This window comes from Atractosteus spatula, chromosome 11 (genome assembly GCF_055471065.1).
Source record: "Atractosteus spatula isolate fAtrSpa1 chromosome 11, fAtrSpa1.hap1, whole genome shotgun sequence".
Taxonomy (NCBI): Eukaryota; Metazoa; Chordata; class Actinopteri; order Semionotiformes; family Lepisosteidae; genus Atractosteus; species Atractosteus spatula.
The window spans coordinates 27,073,733-27,095,266 of NC_142716.1; the positions used below are offsets into that span (position 1 = coordinate 27,073,733).

The window sequence follows — 21,534 nt, forward strand, 5'->3', positions numbered from 1 at the left end:
TTAAATAGTCAAGTCTAGCCATGTGTGAGTCTAGTGTCACAGAGCTTCAACAGCAGATGACAACTTGTGAGTTCGATTAAGAATGAATAAAAGCATTTCATTAATAACGCGTTTGCGTTTGTCTGGGTGCTGACAAAGTAAAAAACAATTACTTTTTGACAATGAAGAACTGTGTGTGTCTCTCTCTCTGCTGGTGTTTGTAATCGTTTTTATTTTTAAATACATTTTAGCAAAGTAATGTACCATAAAAGTATTGTGAGACATATTTGGGTTAACATGTTCAGTGTTCAGTGTGTGGTCATTTGTTTGGTGCGAGTGAAGTTTTATTTAATCTCTGACCCAGGGAAAAGTGTGGTGTGGACGGCTGAGGAGAGAATGCAGGCTCGCGCTGTGTCCGTTATTCTTTTTTTCTTTTTCTGGTTTGGTCGGATAGTTTTTGTTTTTGATTTATCAATAAAGTTTGATAATCGGCCAGTGAAAGCTCTGTTGTCCTTCACATGAATGCCTGAAACATTGTACCGAACCCAGGATTTTACAGTATTTTTTCTTTAAAATACCAATAACAGCAACATACAGTTTACATAATATATTGATGTTCCAAAATTAATATCGTTTATGACCTTTATGACCTTCATTATGCTCTTCGTTAATGTCTAAGCCGGAACACATCTTTATATCTCATTTTGTATGTCTTTTTTTAAAAAAATTGTTTGCCCAGCCTAACAGTATTGTTGTTATTGTTTTTATCCTGTAAAGCGCTTTGAGGAGCCACCTTTAAAGGCGCCATATACAATAAAGTTCATTATTATTACTATTGTTAATTTGCTGGACAGAGAGGTGAACATTATTACACAGAAGACAAAGATAGCGATTTACTTTGCATTGTGCATTGTGCTGCTGTAATACAGTTTTAAATAATTAAAAGTCTAAACAGTATCAGCTTTATTTATGGGTTGTAATTTAAAAAATTTAAAAAAAGTCAAAAACCGCACTCAAAATGCAATTTATAGGTTTCTGGCAAGAGGAGACACCCAAATTTAATAATGTAATATGCCACTATTTGTGCATGAATAAGGTTATACTGCTATTTCCTTAGATACTGTACGCGATTCCATGGGGTTTTTTTTTTAATCCCCGGCGGAACCGGGCATCCATAAGAATCAAGTAATAGGTTTATTCCATGCTGAAAAAAAGAAGAAAGAAAACACATTCCATAAGAATCAGCGCTTTTATATAGCGCCTTTAAAGGTGGCTTCTCAAAACGCTTTACAGGATAAAAACAACAATAACAACAACAATATTGTATTTCATTGCACTTTGACAGATCGTCCTTAAATCAATTGTTGATTTAGTTTGACAGTAACCCTAACACTAACCCTATTTTATTTTTTCAAAGAAATGTTTGTTAAAAAAAAAAGTAATGGCTCTGGTTGGATTCAAACACCCAACATGTGATGTGTGAGTCGGGAACCTAACCCACAGCGCCACTGGCAAGGTCACATGAGGAGTGTTGAAAAAGCCCTACAGAAACATTATCAACAGACATCGTACAGCATGTACTATTCTTGTGTTGCGGTACATGAATATAATTATATCGTTATTAATTTCTTTAGATACGCGATTCCATATTATATTCCATTTTAATCAAATTCTAAAAGTATGCTTGTTGACTCCGGTATCATGTTGGTTAAAGACTTCGATGCTTAAAATGTTTAGGGAGAAATGGAATACTGGTGTGTATTTTTTCTTTAAAGTACCGAGACCAGCCATATACTGTATGTTTATGTTCCAAAATTAATATCGGTTATGGCTTTCACACGCGTTACAGTATGCTCCTATTCTTTTTTATGCTCAGCTACTAAGATTTCCCTTCAGTGGTAAAATTCCATATAAATATTCAATACTTAAACGGGCACAGTAAAGACATTTAAATCTTTCTACGACCGACCAACGCACCACGAGTGCCCCTGTCGGTCAACCAATCACGTACCGCGGTATTCTGCGTCATCTCCCATCACGATGCGCAATGACGTAGCCAATTATCCCCAGTACGTGCCTGTGCTGCGCACTTTGAATGGCTGCATCTGTAAATCCAGGGTACATTGTCTATGATTTTTTTTTGTCATAAAGAAATTACTATTGGATTTTAAAGTTTTTTTTTCCTTTCAATAGTTCGTTTTGAAACGATTCACCAGAATGTATTCTTGAGGAGAGTAATGTTTGTGAGATGCTTGCCTTGCCTCGCTTCTTTTAGTCAACTGTTGACTCTTTGTCAACTGCTGCAGTTCAATTCTACAGAGCTCTGCTGGTTTAAAATGCAGAAAATGAGCTCTAATCGCATAAGATTATTCTAGTCTTGCCACAATGCTCATGTCAAACATGGGCGACCCCTAAAAACAAGAGCTATTTTCGCTTTGTAGGCCACTACATCACCTAGAAATGATCAAGGCTGCTTGACCCATCTTCTCTTGCCACAGGTTCTGTTCATCTCCCAGAAGCACCAGTGCACCCACAGACTGGCAACAGACACTAGTATTGTTTAAGTGCCCTTTTTATTTTCTAGTGATCACAACAGTTAACACTGTCTGTCCAACACCCAGGACACATTGTACAGTGTCACAGTTCTAGAGCAGTATACAGTATGTAATACTCTTTTATGTGTTTTTGGAATCATACAGGTTTATTCTGTATAAGCTGCCAGTCCACGATGAAGGAAGAGGTCTGCGATACCTCTACATGGATGACCATACCAATGGCTGGGTATATGGGAAGAAATTGGTAAATGACTCCAAGAGTGCAGTGGGGCAGACTTTGCAGCCTTTTTTGTCCTACATTCATAAAAAGGTAAGAAACCTTTATTTATAATCTGTGTCATCTCCCAGAAAGTGAGGTCAGGATATACATTGTCTTTTTGATCTGTTTATTTTCACAGGCTTCTCTTATAATTCAAAAGCCTTTTGTGCAATACAAATACAGACTTTGTATTGATATTTTTTATATTCCTTCCTAAAAGACTGTGGACTTTGGGTATCTTCTATACAACGATCAACCTCCAAAGTCATTTAAACCTGCTCCTTCATCTTTTGGACACAGCAAAGGTAAGTAACATTTTATAATGTACAGATGCAGCCATTCAAAGTGCACGTTACAGACACGTACTGCAGGTGGCGTCGCGCATTGTGACGCAAGATGACGCGCGGCACCGCAGTACGTGATTGGCTGACCGACAGGGGCCCTCGTGGTCCGTTGGTCTGTCGTAGAAAGACTTACAGTAAACGTCTTTGCTGTGCCCGTTGTAGATATTGAATTTTACCACTGAAGGGAAATCTTAGTAGCTGAGCATAAAAAGAATAGGAGCATACTGTAACGCGTGTGAAGGCCATAAACGATATTAATTTTGGAACATAAACATACAGTATATGGCTGGTCTTGGTACTTTAAAGAAAAATACACACCAGTATTCCATTTCTCCCTAAACATTTTAAGCATCGAAGTCTTTAACTAAAGAGATACCGGAGTCAACAAGCATACTTTTAGAATTTGCTTAAAAGGGAATATAATATGGAATCGCGTATCTAAAGAATTTAATAACGATATGATTATATCCGTGTACTGCGACAGGGCTGTGTAGGGCTGTTTCGCCTCTCTCTTCATGCGACTTCCCTTGTAGCCTACTGGTCTACGTGCCTGATTACCAACTCACGGGTTGTGTGTTCAAATCCAGCTGGTGCTGGATTTTTCTTTTAACAAACATTTCTTCGAAAAAATAGAATAGCGATATTATGGACAATCAATTGACTTTTATATTTCAAAATATCACAACATGATCGATTCTAAGTCATTTTTGATAACAATGAATAGTCGCCTTCTTCCCTTCTTACAACGGTCCCTGCTTCTGCTTCCTGCTTCTATTGTGTGTGTGTGTGTGTGTGTGTGTGTGTGTGTGTGTGTGTGTGTGTGTGTGTGTGTGTGTGTGAGTGTGTGTGAGATAGAGTAAATGGCGACTGTCAGAAGATAGGACACAGCGGCTCAGGCGCCCGCTGAATGGAAAAGTGGCACTTTAATGTTCTGTATGGCTAATACTAAAGCCAATACTAATATTCAATACTTTAATATCCTTTTCTGTATGTTTAACAATAGTGGGTACTGGCCTAATTCGTCCCTGCTCCCGTTGTTAGGTGTTAATGTGTTGTTAAGTGTGAATTTGTACCTGTTTCCCTGAGGTCTGGTTTTTTTTCTGGAAAACCATAACTCTGGTCTTGTCCAGATTGACTGTCGGCGCCCAGGTCTGACAGTGCTGCTCCAGCAGTGCCAGGTTCTGGCGCAGCCTCTGTTCTGTGGGCGACAGCGGGACCAGGTCGTCTGCACAGAGCAGGAACTCGATTTCCATAATTAATGCAGATCAGTAAATCAAGGGACAAAACAATTATTGCGCCCGGGTCCTCAATGGGCTTTGACATGCTAATGGGTTGGTTTAACAGTCCGGGTGTGGCAAGCCTCCAATGTCTCCCGACTTCGGCAAAAGGCACCTAGCCTTCCTAGGATTGTTGACCGGGGCGGGGGACATTCGGGGATGTAAGTCTGAGAAAGACAGTCTCACGTTTGTGGACAGTCTGTCCACAAACAAAACATGTAAAAAAAACAATTACTTTTTGTCAATGGAATCCGGTGTGTGTGTCTCTCTCTGCTGGATGTCCCTCTCACTCTCTGCTGAATGAATAAAAGCATTTTATTAAAAACGCGTTTGCGTTTGTCTGGTATTTACTTTGGTCCCTTTTAACTGTTTTTCGATCTACTGTATTGCTTTGAGATGCCACTTTTAAAGGTGATATGTAAAATAAAGTTTTTTATTATTGTTATAGAGAAACATGATCAGATTTTCCCTGGTTCAGAAAAAAAGATCTAAAGTGCTACACCTAACATTCTTAATTCGATGTATTTAAAGCAGTGAACTACTGTAGGTGTAACATAACATTCAGAAATACAATCGAGAATAGTTTTGTGGTGTTTGTTTAGATGAAACGTTCCTAAAACGTATAACGTAACAAAATTAAAGACGATTAAAATCTGTAATCTTTCCACTTGTACCGTATGTCATCGGAAAGTTTCTGCTTTGTGTAAGGATAGTATCAAAAAGTAATCTTAAGTGGTGAGAAAGCTGTGCTCAATGTATTTAAGGGACTTAAAAGTAAAAGGAGATGCTTCATATTGCTTGACTAATTTTAAAAACTACAGATGCAGCCATTCAAAGTGCGCGTTACAGACACGTACCGCAGGTGGCGTCGCTCAGTGTGACGCAAGATGACGCGTGGCACCGCAGTACGTGATTGGTTGACCAACAGGGGCACTCGTGGTCCGTTGGTCTGTTGTAGAAAGACTTACAGTAAACGTCTTTGCTGTGCCCGTTGTAGATATTGAATTTTACCACTGAAGGGAAATCTTAGTAGCTGAGCATAAAAAGAATAGGAGCATACTGTAACGCGTGTGAAGGCCATAAACGATATTAATTTTGGAACATAAACATACAGTATATAGCTGGTCTTGGTACTTTAAAGAAAAAAATACACACCAGTATTCCATTTCTCCCTAAACATTTTAAGCTTTGAAGTCTTTAACTAACGTGATACCGGAGTCAACAAGCATACTTTTAGAATTTGCTTAAAAGGGAATATAATATGGAATCACGTATCTAAAGAATTTAATAACGGTATTCGTGTGCTGCGACAGGGCTGTGTAGGGCTGTTTCGCCTGCCTGTTCATGCGAGCTGTCTTGTAGCCGACTGGTCTAGGTGCGTGACTACCAGCTGGCAGGTTGTGTGTTCGAATCCAGCTGGTGCTGGACGTTTCTTTTAACAAACATTTCTTCAAAAAAATAGAATAGCGATATTATGGACAATCAATTGACTTTTATATTTCAAAATATCGCAACATGATCGATATTTGCGATATTTTGAACATATCTTCCCTTCTGACAGCGGTTCCTACTTCTATTGTGTGTGTGTGTGCAACAGAGTAAATTTTTATAGAGAAATGGAGGCTGGACAGTATGCGTTACAATATAAACATTTATATTGATTTAAATCGTGTTCTGATTTAAATCGCAAACGCGTGTTTAATTATATGTGTTTTTTAATCATAATCAGGCTAATGCAACATAAATTGATACAGTATCTTTGTCTTCTAAGTATCTTAATAAACTTTCAGCATAGCTTTCTACCCGTTTAGATTTATATTTCTTGGGATTTTGGGATCAAACGTGGAAGGATTAGATTATAATCGTTTTTATTTGTCAAATACGTGATTGTATTTCTGAATGTTATGTGACACCTACAGTAGTTCACTGCTTTAAATACATCGAATTAAGAAAGTTATGTGTAGCACTTTAGATCTTTTTTCTGAACCAGGGAAAATCTGATCATGTTTCTCTATAACAATAATAAAAAACTTTATTTTACATATCGCCTTTAAAAGTGGCATCTCAAAGCAATACAGTAGATCGAAAAACAGTTAAAAGGGACCAAATTAAATACCAGACAATCGCAAACGCGTTTTCAATAAAATTATTTTATTCATTCAGCAGTTTGTGAGAGGGACATCCAGCAGGGAGAGACACACACACCAGTTTTCATTGACAAAATTGTTTTTTTTTCAATTCCTCTTGTCTAACAGGAATGTTTTGTTTGTGGACAGACTGTTAGACAAGAGGAAAAGACCGCCTCCTCCTACGAAGCATTAATCGCGTATCTAAGGAAACTTTGCAGTATACCTTTGTTCATGCACATCATTATACAGTACAGTATCTCAATTTGTATTTCGATAAAAAAAATCGTTTGCCCAGCCACTACTGTTGTTATTGTTTTTATCCTGTAAAGCGTTTCCTTTTTCTGCGTTTTCCATTTCCTTTTTCTGATCACTCGCTTTCTGGATACACATCTCACCTGTCCTGTTCTTTGTTTTCCTGGTTTGCTGATTATGCCTGCTGCGGTCCACTCCTACCCTCACACCTAAAGAATACTATTTTAAATTTCTTGGCGCAGTTCATTAACCCTTGTATGTGCTGTCCGCGCCGAAAATGCAATTAAAAAAAAGTCAAAAAACGCACTCAAAATACAATTTATAGCTTAATAAGATACACTCCACAGGCAAAATTAAAGACAAAATTAAAGACGATTAAAATCTGTAATCTTTCCACTTGTACTGTGAGTCATCGGACAGTTTCTGCTTTGTGTAAGGATGGTGAGAAAGCTGTGCTCAATGTATTTAAGGGACTTAAAAGTTAAAGGAGATGCTTCATATTGCTTGACTAATTTTAAAAACCAAGTTATAAATGCAGACGCTCCCTCGGTGCCGCGCCGGGTGTAAATATCAAAGTATACATTCCCAACAAGAATTGTACCCATCTGTCATGCAAATAAAACACCTTGAATTGAATTGAATTGAGGGAGAGAGGGGGGTAGTGTTCTGATTTAAATCGCAAACGCGTGTTTAATTATGTGTGTTTTTTAATCATAATCAGGCTAATGCATTTCTACATTTTCTGTATGAACCAGCTTAGAGGTTCATACAGAAAGACAGCTTGTGTTTAAATTGAGTGTAAGGTAATTTATGCTTCTAAAGTCATGGTCAGCATTTATTATTGTACTGTGCTGTAAACTTTTTCTGTGTCTAGTCACATTATTTTATAGCGTTTTTATTGCGTTATTAAATCCGGTGGCGCTGTGTGTTAGTTTCCTGACTCCCATTATTTAAACTGCGACACTGATCATTCATCTCTAAATAAACTTTATTTTATATAGCGTTTTAAGCGAATAGGTAATTAGATTGCTCATAAACCTAATCGCTTTTTCTACATAAACACAGCGTGATTGCTCTCTGAAAATGCTTTTCCTTTATTTTTAAAGTAGGCTCAGATTTCAACTATAGATCGTATTATTATAAACTTTCTTGGAAAAATGTATTTTATGTAAACCATGTTTGCTATTAATTCATTTAGGGCTAAAATACGTTCATTGTCTTCCAATCGAGTCGAGTTGACATTGGAAGCCTGCCACACCCGGACTGTTAAACCAACGCATTAGCACGTCAAAGCCCGTATTGGTATTGAGCCAGTATTGTCTTTAGTATTCCCCCCCTCTCCCCTCAATTCAATTCAATTCAAGGTGTTTTATTTGCATGACAGATGGGTACAAGCAGTGTTGGGTATGTATATTGTAACGCTTACGGCAGACAGGCACTGTGTAAGAGCCGGCGCACCAGAGCAGCGCACCGAGGGAGCGTCTGCATTTATAACTTAGTTTTTAAAATTAGTCAAGCAATATGAAGCATCTCCTTTTACGTTTAAGTCCCTTAAATACATTGAGCACAGCTTTCTCACCACTTAAGATTGCTTTTGATACCATCCTTACACAAAGCAGAAGGGAGATCTTAGTGCCTGAGCATAAAAAGAATAGGAGCATACTGCAACGCGTGTGAAGTCCATAAACGATATTAATTTTGGAACTTAAACATACAGTATATGGCTGGTCTCGGTACTTTAAAGAAAACATACACACCAGTATTCCATTTCTCCCTAAACATTTTAAGCATCGAAGTCTTTAACTAACGCGATACCGGAGTCAACAAGCATACTTTTAGAATTTGATTAAAAGGGAATATAATATGGAATCGCGTATCTCAAGAAATTAATAACGATATAATTATATTCATGTTGCAAAAGAACTGCAACGGACATAAAAACTCCCTTGCTTTTAACAGAGCGTTCCATAATTTCTAACTACGAAAATGCCAGGTGAAAGGATTTGTAAACATATTTTGTTAAAGCGAGTCAGTTTTTTCCGCAACACATAAAAGACATTTTTCCAAGAAAGTTTAGCCTTTGTCACTAATGAAACCACTAAATAAAGACATAAATATAGAAATCTTAAGATTTGTTCTATTTAATGTTGGTAGCAGGATGAACTGTCAGAGTGTATATTTTGTCGCAGAGTTGCTGCAAGATGTTAACAGTGAAAAGGTATTTAGAAATGAGTTATTTCAAGATGAAAATTTTCAGAATAATTGGAAATCTAGCAGGATAGAGAAAGCACAGAAAACTGGCAGTTAGATTGATCAGATTAGTATGAAAAGTCATTTAGCAAAGGGAATGAGAAGAGTGACAAACTAGTATACTTTAGATCTTTTTAAATCTGATCATGTTTCCCTATAACAATAATAAAAAACTTTATTTGATATATCACCATTAAAGGTGGCATCTCAAAGCAATACAGTAGATGTAAAAACAGATAAAAGGACCACAGATTACAAAGTAAATGCATATAAGAAAGACAAGCAGTTAGAGGTGCTACCAAAATTAGAAAATGAAGCAGATACAGACACTAAGTCTTCTGAAAAGAAAGGTTCTGAGGTTAGATTTAAACTGGCCCTGGTGTGTGTGTGTTTGTGTCTGTCTGTCCTGTGATGGACTGGCGCTATGTCCAGGGTGTATTCTGCCTTGTGTCCGTCGCTTACTGGGATAGGCTCCAAATCCTCTGTACTGGATAAAGAGATTAGAAATGGATGGAAGTAAAGGCACTGTGTGGATGGAACTATACACAGTGTTAGAAACCCACTATGAAATGGCAGCATCTCACTGAGAATAAAACATTTTATAGGGCTGGCTTAAGGAAACAGCCTTTCCACCTCTCTTGCACATCAGTATCCATACCTAGTTATTTAAACAAATTGCCTCTAATTATAAACATCTTAATATGCTGGCTCTGTGGATCCGCATCAGCTATGTTTGCCCATTCCTTCAATTCATGTGCATCCAACACACAGTTCAAAGCTAGAAACTACACAAAATCTAAAATATGAGCTCTACTTGCCACTTACAATACCAACAGTACCAGCTAACTTTAGTAGTGACATTTTCATGGATCTTTTTAACAATAAAATTTACAACATCAGACTTCAGACACAATTAAACAGGCCTCAAAAAAGTCTGGTACAAACATTTTCAGCATGGAATAAACCTTTACTTTAATGGTATAAACCTTAAATGGATTCATATTCTCAATAAGATTTGGTGCTCAGTAACATGACTTAGAAAATGACAGAAGACATACGTATCATGCTTATCCTTCTATTTTTCATAATCGTAAACTCCTTAAGGCAGTTACATTTTCTCTGTTCTGACCTGGAGTTACAGAGAAATTTAAATTCTAATAAGAGATTTGTAATGAGGAAAGTCATACCAATCACTCATACCAGGATTTGCAATTACAATACAAATACTTTCTTTCTGTATGTGTTTATTTTGCAGTTTGAGTCTATGGCATTCCTTTGGGGGTCTATACTCCAAGGCATGACTTTTTTATGGGAACATGACATTTTTTTAAAGTCTTTTAATGCAAGCTTCATATAAACCCTTAGCAGTGGTTACTGTCTGGAGCAGGTACTTGAATGGCACAGATTCATTGAAATGATTCAATTTCTTTTGAAAATATTTGGGATAATACATATTCCAGAAATCACAGCCGTTGAATTATCCAGAAATTAATTTCTCTCAGGGTGTATTTAACCCCTCATGGATGGCATTGTATGAAATGAGTTTGTAGTTCCCCATTTGCCTCTATTATGAGATGCTGTGGACACTATTTTATACATTTTAGGAGTGTCCATAGGAAGGTATGTTCTAGAAAGAGTGAACTTCTGTTTTGCCATTATTTTTAATAGGGGCGTTACATGTTTACACTTGGTGCTCCTACTAGAGGAGAGGATATGATTAATCTAGGCTTATCACAGAAACTGAAACACATCTGGTTGGTGAGTCTACTGTGGGTAAAATGTTACTGGTACCGCATGTTGTAAAGCTCGGTATTTTCTCTCTTGGCCTGACTTTTTTTAATGTCTGAGTGTTAGAATCCATGTTGTTGCTGGTAAGGGAATGGTAGGTGCTGTGATTGACACAGTCAAAGCCTTGTACAGAGATACCATTGTAGCTGTTTGACAGTATTTTAGATGCCCTTAGTTAAAAGCATGGGAGGAAGTACTGCCAAGGGAAGGGGGGGAGCAAGGATTTTTTCTTTGAGTTTGTGAGGTTATTTTTTGTTATATTGTGTTTCAGAAAGCAAGAAAATAAGATTTACTGTATGATAAAAAGAGAAAGAGCTGGAGTAGATCCTCAGATCAGTTTGCTACCAGCAATCAAACAAAAAAATGGAAAGAATTGTCTCCTCCTGATTGGAACCTTTCTTACTGTCTTATTATAATTTATCAGGCTACCTTTTAATTTCCACTGAGAGAAGGAAGTCACTTGTCATGCAGCTATTTTATTCTTCATTGCACAATATGCTCTAAGTTAGCAAATGAAACATGAAATAAATCAAGAATACGATTAACATGAATGTATAAACATCCAAACTATACTTTATCACATTTAATTATTGGGTTAGCTTTTTATTGAGCCAAAATGTTATAAATGTGTGAACGTCTGTAAAATGGAAATATTTATATTTTTCTCTTTTCTGTTACCTGCCTGACAGCATTTTGTATCCCATTCTGTATATTACTGGAAAATATTAGACCCAACCTAAAGAATTCATGGGGGTAGTGGGACACAGTACTGCAAAGAGTCTCCTAAAGGGACAGAGCTATTAGTACTTATGTGTTTGAGTCTGGAGAATATAGTAAACTCTAAACATTAAGGGAATGCATGGAATCGGAAAATATAAATTGCATAGTACACAAGACTTAACTGGTTTTATTCTAGGAAAGCAGACAAGACTGAGTCATGGGACTCAGAGGATCCAAGGCTAGACTGAGTATAATAGGCTTCGGGCTTCTATTGTGACATCTACTGTAAATTACAGAAATGTTAAAAGTAAACAAAATAAAGTAACTAAAATGTGGTCTGAAATCACCCCTTTAGACACCCCTTTTACTTCACTGGTGTCAGATATGAAAGGCAATAGTCTCCCGTTCTGTCTGCTGTGTGTTGCAGCAGAGGGACTCCCTGCAGCTGAAAGGGGCAGAGTAACTTGCATGCCCTCTAGTACAGTTTACACATGCACGACTTTAAAAGCTAGCAAGACAGGTTTCAATTCACATTAGCTGGCGAGCCTTGTTAAAAAAACGAATGATAATGTAACATGCCACTGTTCATGAACAAAGTTATACTGAGATTTCCTAAGATACGCGATTAAAAAATAAATAAATAAAAATTTGAATCTCCTGCGGAACACATTCCATAAGAATCAGCGGTTTTACAGTATATATCGCCTTTAAAGGTGGCTTCTCAAAACGCTTTACGGGATAAAAACAACCAGAACAGCAGCAACAACAATATTGTATTTCGTTGCATTTTGAAAACCAAGTAATAACTTAACTATACAGTACGTGCAAACGTTTTGTATGTTGCTGTCGTGAATGCCTGCGTACCCATAAGTATCTTATTTGCCTTGAGTCTGTCTACAGTATCTCTGTCCCACTACCCCCCTCTCTCCCTCAATTCAATTCAATTCAAGGTGTTTTATTTGCATGAAAGATGGGTACAATTCTTGTTGGGAATGTATACTTTGATATTTACACCCGGCGCGGCACCGAGGGAGCGTCTGCATTTATAACTTGGTTTTTAAAATTAGTCAAGCAATATTAAGCATCTCCTTTAACTTTTAAGTCCCTTAAATACATTGAGCACAGCTTTCTCACCATCCTTACACAAAGCAGAAACTGTCCGATGACTCACAGTACAAGTGGAAAGATTACAGATTTTAATCGTCTTTAATTTTGTCTTTAATTTTGCCTGTGGAGTGTATCTTATTAAGCTATAAATTGTATTTTGAGCGCGTTTTTTGACTTTTTTTAATTGCATTTTCGGCGCGGACAGCACATACAAGGGTTAATGAACTGCGCCAAGAAATTTAAAATAGTATTCTTTAGGTGTGAGGGTAGGAGTGGACCGCAGCAGGCATAATCAGCAAACCAGGAAAACAAAGAACAGGACAGGTGAGATGTGTATCCAGAAAGCGAGTGATCAGAAAAAAGAAATGGAAAACGCAGAAAAAGGAAACGCTTTACAGGATAAAAACAATAACAACAGTAGTGGCTGGGCAAACGATTTTTTTTATCGAAATACAAATTGAGATACTGTACTGTATAATGATGTGCATGAACAAAGGTATACTGCAATTTTCCTTAGATACGCGATTAATGCTTCGTAGGAGGAGGCGGTCTTTTCCTCTTGTCTAACAGTCTGTCCACAAACAAAACATTCCTGTTAGACAAGAGGAATTGAAAAAAAACAATTTTGTCAATGAAAACCGGTGGGTGTGTCTCCCCTGCTGGATGTCCCTCTCACAAACTGCTGAATGAATAAAATAATTTTATTGAAAACGCGTTTGCGATTGTCTGGTATTTAATTTGGTCCCTTTTAACTGTTTTTCGATCTACTGTATTGCTTTGAGATGCCACTTTTAAAGGCGATATGTAAAATAAAGTTTTTTATTATTGTTATAGAGAAACATGATCAGATTTTCCCTGGTTCAGAAAAAAGATCTAAAGTGCTACACATAACTTTCTTAATTCGATGTATTTAAAGCAGTGAACTACTGTAGGTGTCACATAACATTCAGAAATACAATCACGTATTTGACAAATAAAAACGATTATAATCTAATCCTTCCACGTTTGATCCCAAAATCCCAAGAAATATAAATCTAAACGGGTAGAAAGCTATGCTGAAAGTTTATTAAGATACTTAGAAGACAAAGATACTGTATCAATTTATGTTGCATTAGCCTGATTATGATTAAAAAACACATATAATTAAACACGCGTTTGCGATTTAAATCAGAACACGATTTAAATCAATATAAATGTTTATATTGTAACGCATACTGTCCAGCCTCCATTTCTCTATAAAAATTTACTCTGTTGCACACACACACACAATAGAAGCAGGAACCGCTGTCAGAAGGGAAGATATGTTCAAAATATCGCAAATATCGATCATGTTGCGATATATTGAAATATAAAAGTCAATTGATTGTCCATAATATCGCTATTCTATTTTTTCGAAGAAATGTTTGTTAAAAGAAAAGTCCAGCACCAGCTGGATTTGAACACACAACCTGCCAGCTGGTAGTCACGCACCTAGACCAGTCGGCTACAAGACAGCTTGCATGAGTAGGCAGGCGAAACAGCCCTACACAGCCCTGTCGCAGCACACGAATACCGTTATTAAATTCTTTAGATACGCAATTCCATATTATATTAGCAGAAAAGCTTAAAACTACCACTTTTTCACACGCTATTTCACATGCTAGTTAAATACTTCGATGCTTAAAATCGTTAGGGAGAAATGGAATACTGGTGTGTATTTTTCCTTTAAAGTGCCGATTCCTGGAATCTGACTGGCTGACACCCCTCTGAAGTGGTTCCATAAAATCTGGTATACGGAAAAGAAAGCTTTGATAAATACAAGTGTCTTTTAATACACTCTTTGCTGTGCTGTTGAGGATCCTTGTGATATTTTAAGCTCTAGTTGAATGATAGGTGTCGCATTTTAAATCATTTTCGTAGTTAGAAATTATGAAACGCCCTGTTAAAAGCAAGGAAGTTTTTATGCCCGTTGAAGTAAAACAAAATGCCTGACAAAGTATGGCTTGGACAGATTCCAAGCGCTTGTACAAATGTGCTAAAGAAATTATACTTTGAGTATACAGCTTGTCCAAAGTCATCCATTATTAATACTATTAGTAATATCTTCAGTAAAGGCTTTGATGCATAAATATTTCTGATAAAGGTAGGTTGTGTACTTTTGTCCAACTGAGCAATCTTGCTTTCATAAAATATACCAACATTTTAATGACTGATGATTAACATGCTGTAATACACAGTTCAAAATTAAAGGCTCGAAAGCTGTACATGAGAGTTAAGCTCCCCCTGGCGGTTTTACAAGGCGACGCCGGATAGTTAACCACGTGACACCACGTTAACTGCGTCATACCGCGTGATACTGCGACACGCCCACCGGGGTATGCCGCGAAATACCCCACCCATTTTGAATGGCTGCATCTGTACAAGACAGAAGGACACAGAAAATGGGGGGGGAAAAAAACATCACAGACAGCACAACAAACAATATAATTGTATCTGTAATACTTGCTGGGTTTGCTTGCTTATTCCTATGATTAAAGCCAAGTGCAATGTTTGCTACATATGCAGGATGTGAATTGTTCATTTTATATATATCTAAAATAAAATATTTTAAAATTTACACTATTTCAGGGTAGAACATTTACATGTGTGATTCTGCAGATTTTGTCCAAATCATTGATTCAGTAGAAAACATTTATTTGATGATTTACTGTGTATGGTCAAGACATGATGGAACGTCCGAAGTATATACTGTGTCTGAAGAATACCAACACAAGCTTTCTGTGTTTTCTGGTTTTAAAACTTGAATCATAAAGCTTTAAAGTATATATTTCCATCTTGTTTTTGTTCATTATTTTTTTTCCCATTTACATTTCTTTGACTGAGGCATCACATAAGCTAAGAACAAATCTGTTGCCATCAGAGCTTTTTCTCCTGGTGAAAATCACTGAGTTTAAAAACACTTCTGTAAGTCAATATAATACTGATGTTTATAATAAAAGATTCATCTGCTGGGTAAAACAAAACTAAAGATGCTTGTTTTGGGCTCTAGGTTTCTATTGAATTGAATTTACAGTAGCCCATTTCTAAATGAATACAGTAAATTAAATTGTTGAGATTAAGAAATAAATCTACATACTTCATGGCCAATTGTCAGTTCAAGAGAACTGAAAATAATTAATAGGATTAAGAATAGTCCTATTTTGGACTATGGTTTTCAATTCTCTTAATCTGACTTTTGATCTGAATTGATTAATTGACTTCGTCAGCTGGGAGCAGGCTTGATAATGGACTCTGTTCAAAAAGAGCAGACTTGTCCTTTAAAAACATTGAAACTGAAAAACCAGACGGATCAAAAACGATCAAATTTTGAGATTTGAATGTATCTTGTGTGACCTTTTTCAGGGATTGTGATGTTAGACAGACAGACAGGAGTGTGGCTGGTTCACAGCACCCCGGAGCTTCCAGATGTGAAAAATCATTCTACATCATTCTGGCCCTCCAGTGGGCATGAAAATGCACAGACCTTCTTCTGCGGGACTTACACATACAGCACCTTCAAGGACATAGGTAGGTGTTCACATGTACATACAGCTGTGTGAAGCTTTTCTTGAACAACTTTGATTGCTGAGCTTTAGTATGTCCATGGCATTGACATCGCAGCTGTCTATCACTTTCTGAAAGCCTTTGGTACAATTTTTCCAGATTTTAAGATTCAAGTATTGGTTATTTGCAGTTTTTGTTCTGGTTTGGTGCACCTTTTCTTTTCCTATTCTAAATTTACCTGTGGGGCAAAAAACAGTCTATTCTGTTATTTTCTGTTGGTGGTTCAATTACATATGAACGCTTAATATAACCCTGAGAATAGGTGGACACTAATAGACTTACACCTCATTGTGTATACAGATGAAAATAAATATCGAAATAGCCTTAGACTTTCTAATTGAATCTAAATGATGTGTATTGTGGCTGCTGAAAATGTATGTCAACATTTTAGAACTTGGAGGATAGTTTAACAAATGAAAATAAATAAAGGTAACTCTCCAAACTAATGGAAAAAGAAAGGGGGCATTTGACCTGGATGTATGAAAATGCCATACTTACTCTTGGTTATTTTTCATTCTTGTCTCTACAGCTGTGCAACTCCAGTATATCCATGTATACTCTTTTGACTATCACATCCCCCAAACCTTCCACAGAGACCTTCAGTGTGTGGCTCAGAGAACATGCTATCCCAGGAAAGAGCCTTGGTTTAAGCAGCTGCCCCTGACATCTTTAGCAGGGGAAACTTTCACCAGCTTTGCAAAATACTCTAGATTTAACGACGGTGAGCACCACTTCTTCCCTCTCGAATCTCAATTCCTTTTCATGAAGTTTCTGATAAATGCAAGTCGATCTGAAATTTCCCTTATGCAAATGGCACTACCACCCATACCAATGCCAGATATTGGTTTTAAGATTAAACAAAACGTATTTTTCTGTTCTACAACTTACTTCAGACATCCCCCTTAATTCGCATTTCTTTTCAAAAGCTGCTCAAACAATGTGTGAGATGGGGGGAAAACAACATTGCGAAGGCACAAAACCTGTCAGTGTTCAGAAAAAGAAAGCCAAGGCAGAGTTAGAGTCTGCAAAACAAAAAAATCAGTAAAGTCTATGGATCACGGTTTTTTCCCAACTGATCGCTTCTTTAGAAACTATTCTCCAATTCAAAATACAGAAACAGTAGTGAACAACACAGTTGCCATGATCCATATACAATCTCTGTGCTTCATTATTGCAGTTTGTTCCTGGAGAAGTGAAAATGTCACATCAGTTATTTTTCTCATTTTAGATATTTGGAATCAATAGTTTGCTGGTTAACTAATTTTTTGCATGCCTCTACATTTTAAAATCACAAATGAATTATCACAGTTCCAGACCAGTACCAGCTTGGAATAGATGACGAAATGTACTTATTCCTTCAAAATATGTGCTATAACAGCCCCACAGTGATGCTAAGTGTCGGAGTTGGCATAAGTTGTACCAATGATGTTTCTTTCACTGACAACACTACAAGGTCATAGAGGTTGCAGTTATTGGACGCGTTTGAGATCGCTTGGATATCCCAAAGTGCCCAATCTTGTTGTGTTGGTGTTGGTATTCAGTGAATTATGTATCACTGCTGAAACTCGGTCAACAGTGTCTGATTTACTCTGAACAAGCACTTATTGAGCCTCTCAGAATCTGAATTTATTTAATTTTTACAAAGTCTAACTCTATTGTATGTTGGCCGTTTCTAGCCAGCAAGACCCACTTTCTCACAAAGATTTTGTTGGAACAATATCCAGTTTATTTTTAGTCAAAGCCTTTCCCAATTGAAGATGTATTTATATAAAAAAGCAGACTTCGTTTTGGTGAAACTTTCTCAATCTGCCACCTGGCAACTGAACTTTCCTACATGGTTCTGCGGTTACACTTTAGATTTAAGGTTTCATAGCATCGCTTTCTTTCAACAGAGATTTTATGGGATGTTAGTAAAGCATTCATTTATATTCAGTAGTAATTTAGGTTTAGGATTTGTGTCTGAGGTAGTTTGTAGGTGCTTTATTAACATTCTGTAAAGCCCAATTCTTGAGCAAATTGATTAATAGAATATTTCAATCTTTTATTCATACAACAATCTAAAACAAATGTTTTTCTCTTGGTATGTTGATTTAAACACAAGAAAGGATAAAAATATAACTTGTGTAGCTTCTTTAGATACCATTTAATACCTAAGAACACGAGAGGTTACATTTGGCCCATTTAGCTAATTTCTTAGTAGTTGATTCAAGGATCTCATCCTGCTGTTTCTTGAAAGGAACCAGGACTTAAATAACATGTGCAGTTTGTTCCATTAATCTCAACTAGTTTTGAAAAGAAATTGATTAATTGATCCAAGGATCTCATTCTGCTGTTACTTTAAAGGTTATTGGAAACGGTTGTCATATTTTATTTAAATACATTTAAAAAAATGTTATGTAGAAAAGGAACAATCCAGTAAGTTTTAAACACCGCCCTTCAAAAGCAATATGTCACACTTCACACTTGATCTACTGTATATTGGTGGTGTTGATTTAAAAAAGAACGTTCTGGGTAGCAGCCAGTACAGTACAGCATTCAGAGAGGGGGGGGAGAAATACACATTCACTTGTTCTTGGGTAGAAAGTGTGCCTGGGACAGATTCTAACATGGAACCTGTGACTCTGTTCCGTTTCAGATCTCTACTCGGGTTTGCTGGTTAACTATTTAGGAGACGACTTCTTTGCCAAAAGTTGGGGGAAGCTTCATCGGCCTCTGCTGCCGAATTGCTCCGTGGTGCACAAGGTGTACAACGTGACGACGATGCAGCTGCCAGAGGCCAGGCCTTTCGGCATCATGGTGGACCACTCCAAGTGGTGTGTGACGAAGGGCGGGGGTCCGCACTGGACCTGCATCGCGGACACGAACCGAGAGATCAGTCAAACGAGAAGAGGAGGCGGGGCTGTGTGCACAAGCAGGCCTGGAGTGTGGAAGGCCTTCCTCACAGTAGTTGACACATTTGAGGACTGCCAGTAACACGTGGCTGGCAGAAATAGACAAACAAGAAAGGGCTGCTTTTCAAAAGATACTGCATAGTTTTTCCAAGTCAAAGCAAATGTTGGTAAGTAATATGTAAGAAAACTCTGCAGTAGCTCAAGTAGGTAGTGCGTCAACACGCGTAGGCTGCAAAAGAGAAGAAAAGAAACGGGAACTGACACCTGAAGAAGACTCTACAGCTGAAATATTGTTTCTTTTCTTCTCTTTTCAGCATGGAATAAACCTTTACATGTTCCTAAACTATTCAGTACTGACCTTAATAGCAAAAGTAAAATGTATTTAGAAAGGATATGTATCATGAGGAAGTCATGCATCTAAAAAAACATTTTTTGAATGAAGTACTGAATATATCGGGGGGGAATATACGTGTGTATTAGCTTTCAACACTACACTTTTCTCAAAATATTGCAAATGCAAGTGATCTCCAGTGTCTTTTAAACATAATCAATAAGTTTGTTTTCACAGCAGTATTGTAATACATTAATAGTGTAATGCTGACAACACTTTACACAGAAACCACACAATGGATGAGTAATATATATATTTTTACTAGCTAAATCAATAACACCACAGACTACGTATTGCAAAACACAAGACAACCTATGCTTTTCAGAACAGGTGGATAAGGTTAAATAAAAACAATCACCACATCTTCATATACAGTACAGTTACTACATTATTGATCAACTTGAAGCATTGGATTATATGACTGTTTACTCTGTGGAGCTGTCCACTTCGACTGGCTTTGTAATAGGCCTGTACAGTTTAAAAGAGAGAGTTTATGTTCACATTTTTATAAAGAATAAGGTTACAGTGCCGTGCTGGTGTTTCGATCTAGTAAGAATATCTTAAGTCTATTAAACCTTCCAGCATTCCTTAATGATTTACTGATTTTTAAGTCAAAGGCCATACACCTAGCTGAAGTTAAAAAATATCTGAGGAACTTAAACCATTATCAAGCTGGCACTTGCAAAAGCAGGCATGTCTCTAATGTTGGGTAGGATTGAGTCTCCCCTTGCAGTCTTGATTTTCTGACCTGCTCAATGCCTATGACCTCACAGTGATGTCACTCACAGTCGTGTTCTTCTCCAGTGGGTGATCTCTCTTTTATAAGCTCAAAGCATGTCAAGCGGGGAAAGACTCTCTCTCATGAGTATGTCAGAGGAGTGTGTGCACATTTCCTCATCCTGTTTCAATTGTGTTATTTTAACCTTTGCTAATCCGATAGGTAAATATTAACCCACATATAAGCCGTGCCCGGGAATGTAGACAGTGGAAACTGAAAAATGAACTTCACATGGCACAATTTACCATTCTTACCACTTAAAAAAAAGCTCTTAGTTTTTAAATAAATAAAGGAAAACGTAAAGGTGCTTTTCTTCTGCACAAAACTGTCTTTCGTAATGTAATATTATGCTGTGGATTAAAAACAAAAGATTCTTTAAAAAATCCCAAGTATAAGTTGTTATAATTAGATGCCATTGTATGCTATATTCGTTTATAGTAGTGCAGGTGGGTAGCTGTGTCAGCATGTGTAGTCTGTAAAGGAACAATGGGTTTATTCCATGCTGAAAAGAGAAGAGAGAAAACAACGTTTCGGCTGTGAAGCCTTCTTCAGGTGTGTCTCCACACACCTTAAGAAGGCTTCACAGCCAAAACGTCATATTAATTTATAGCCATATCTTTAATTTGTAAAAAGCACTTTTTGAGCAAAAAAAGATGTATTTCTAATATCACACTTAAAGAGGGAGTAGAAACTCCATTGAAACAGATGCCCACAGCCACAATTTAACGGCAGCTGATTGTCAGAGCCACCTGAGAAGTGACAGAGAAAAGCCTAATTTTGCAGGGAAATGGTTGTTCTCTTTGAAAGGTTCAGTTGAATATATGGAATTAATATTCTGTTTGAATGTATCTCATGAATGCTGTTAAATGATAGTACCTATACAGTACTAACTACATGCTTCAAGACTAACATTGAGCAAATTAAATTCTAGAGGCTAAATACTGTATGCAGTACAGTGGGAAATATTGAATTGTTTTGGGAAATAAAAGACAAATTATATTTACAGTGACTACTGTTCAGGGGATAAAGTGAGTTCCTGAAGTGATTATCCAGAAATAACTAATTTATATACCATAAATATACAGTGTTGCCAAAGCAGGACAGTTTAGTCCAAAAACCTACTGTTCCCCCTAGTGGAAATATAATGTTTGTATCGCTTTCCTTGTGCTACAAGAATATTTGCCAGTATCAAATGATCATAATGTATCTCTTCCAGGCTAAAATAAGCAACA

The 21,534-nt window shown here is 37.1% G+C and overlaps 1 protein-coding gene across 1 annotated transcript; it reads left to right on the forward strand.

The window, feature by feature from the left end:
* Positions 1-2,019: 2,019 nt before the first annotated feature.
* Positions 2,020-19,215, forward strand: LOC148823761 (deoxyribonuclease-2-alpha-like). Its single transcript, XM_088928124.1, has 5 exons — positions 2,020-2,097; positions 3,014-3,098; positions 16,042-16,206; positions 16,772-16,963; positions 18,878-19,215. Exons 1-5 carry the CDS (start codon positions 2,020-2,022, stop codon positions 19,213-19,215), a joined length of 858 nt encoding a protein of 285 aa, XP_088784250.1.
* Positions 19,216-21,534: the final 2,319 nt, after the last annotated feature.

Coding starts and splice junctions, on each gene's coding strand:
- LOC148823761 (XM_088928124.1), top strand. CDS start 2,020: ATGCGCAATGACGTAGCCAATTATCCCCAGTACGTGCCTGTGCTGCGC. Junction 3,099..16,041: donor ATCTTTTGGACACAGCAAAG/GTAAGTAACATT, acceptor GACCTTTTTCAG/GGATTGTGATGTTAGACAGA. Junction 16,964..18,877: donor ATACTCTAGATTTAACGACG/GTGAGCACCACT, acceptor GTTCCGTTTCAG/ATCTCTACTCGGGTTTGCTG.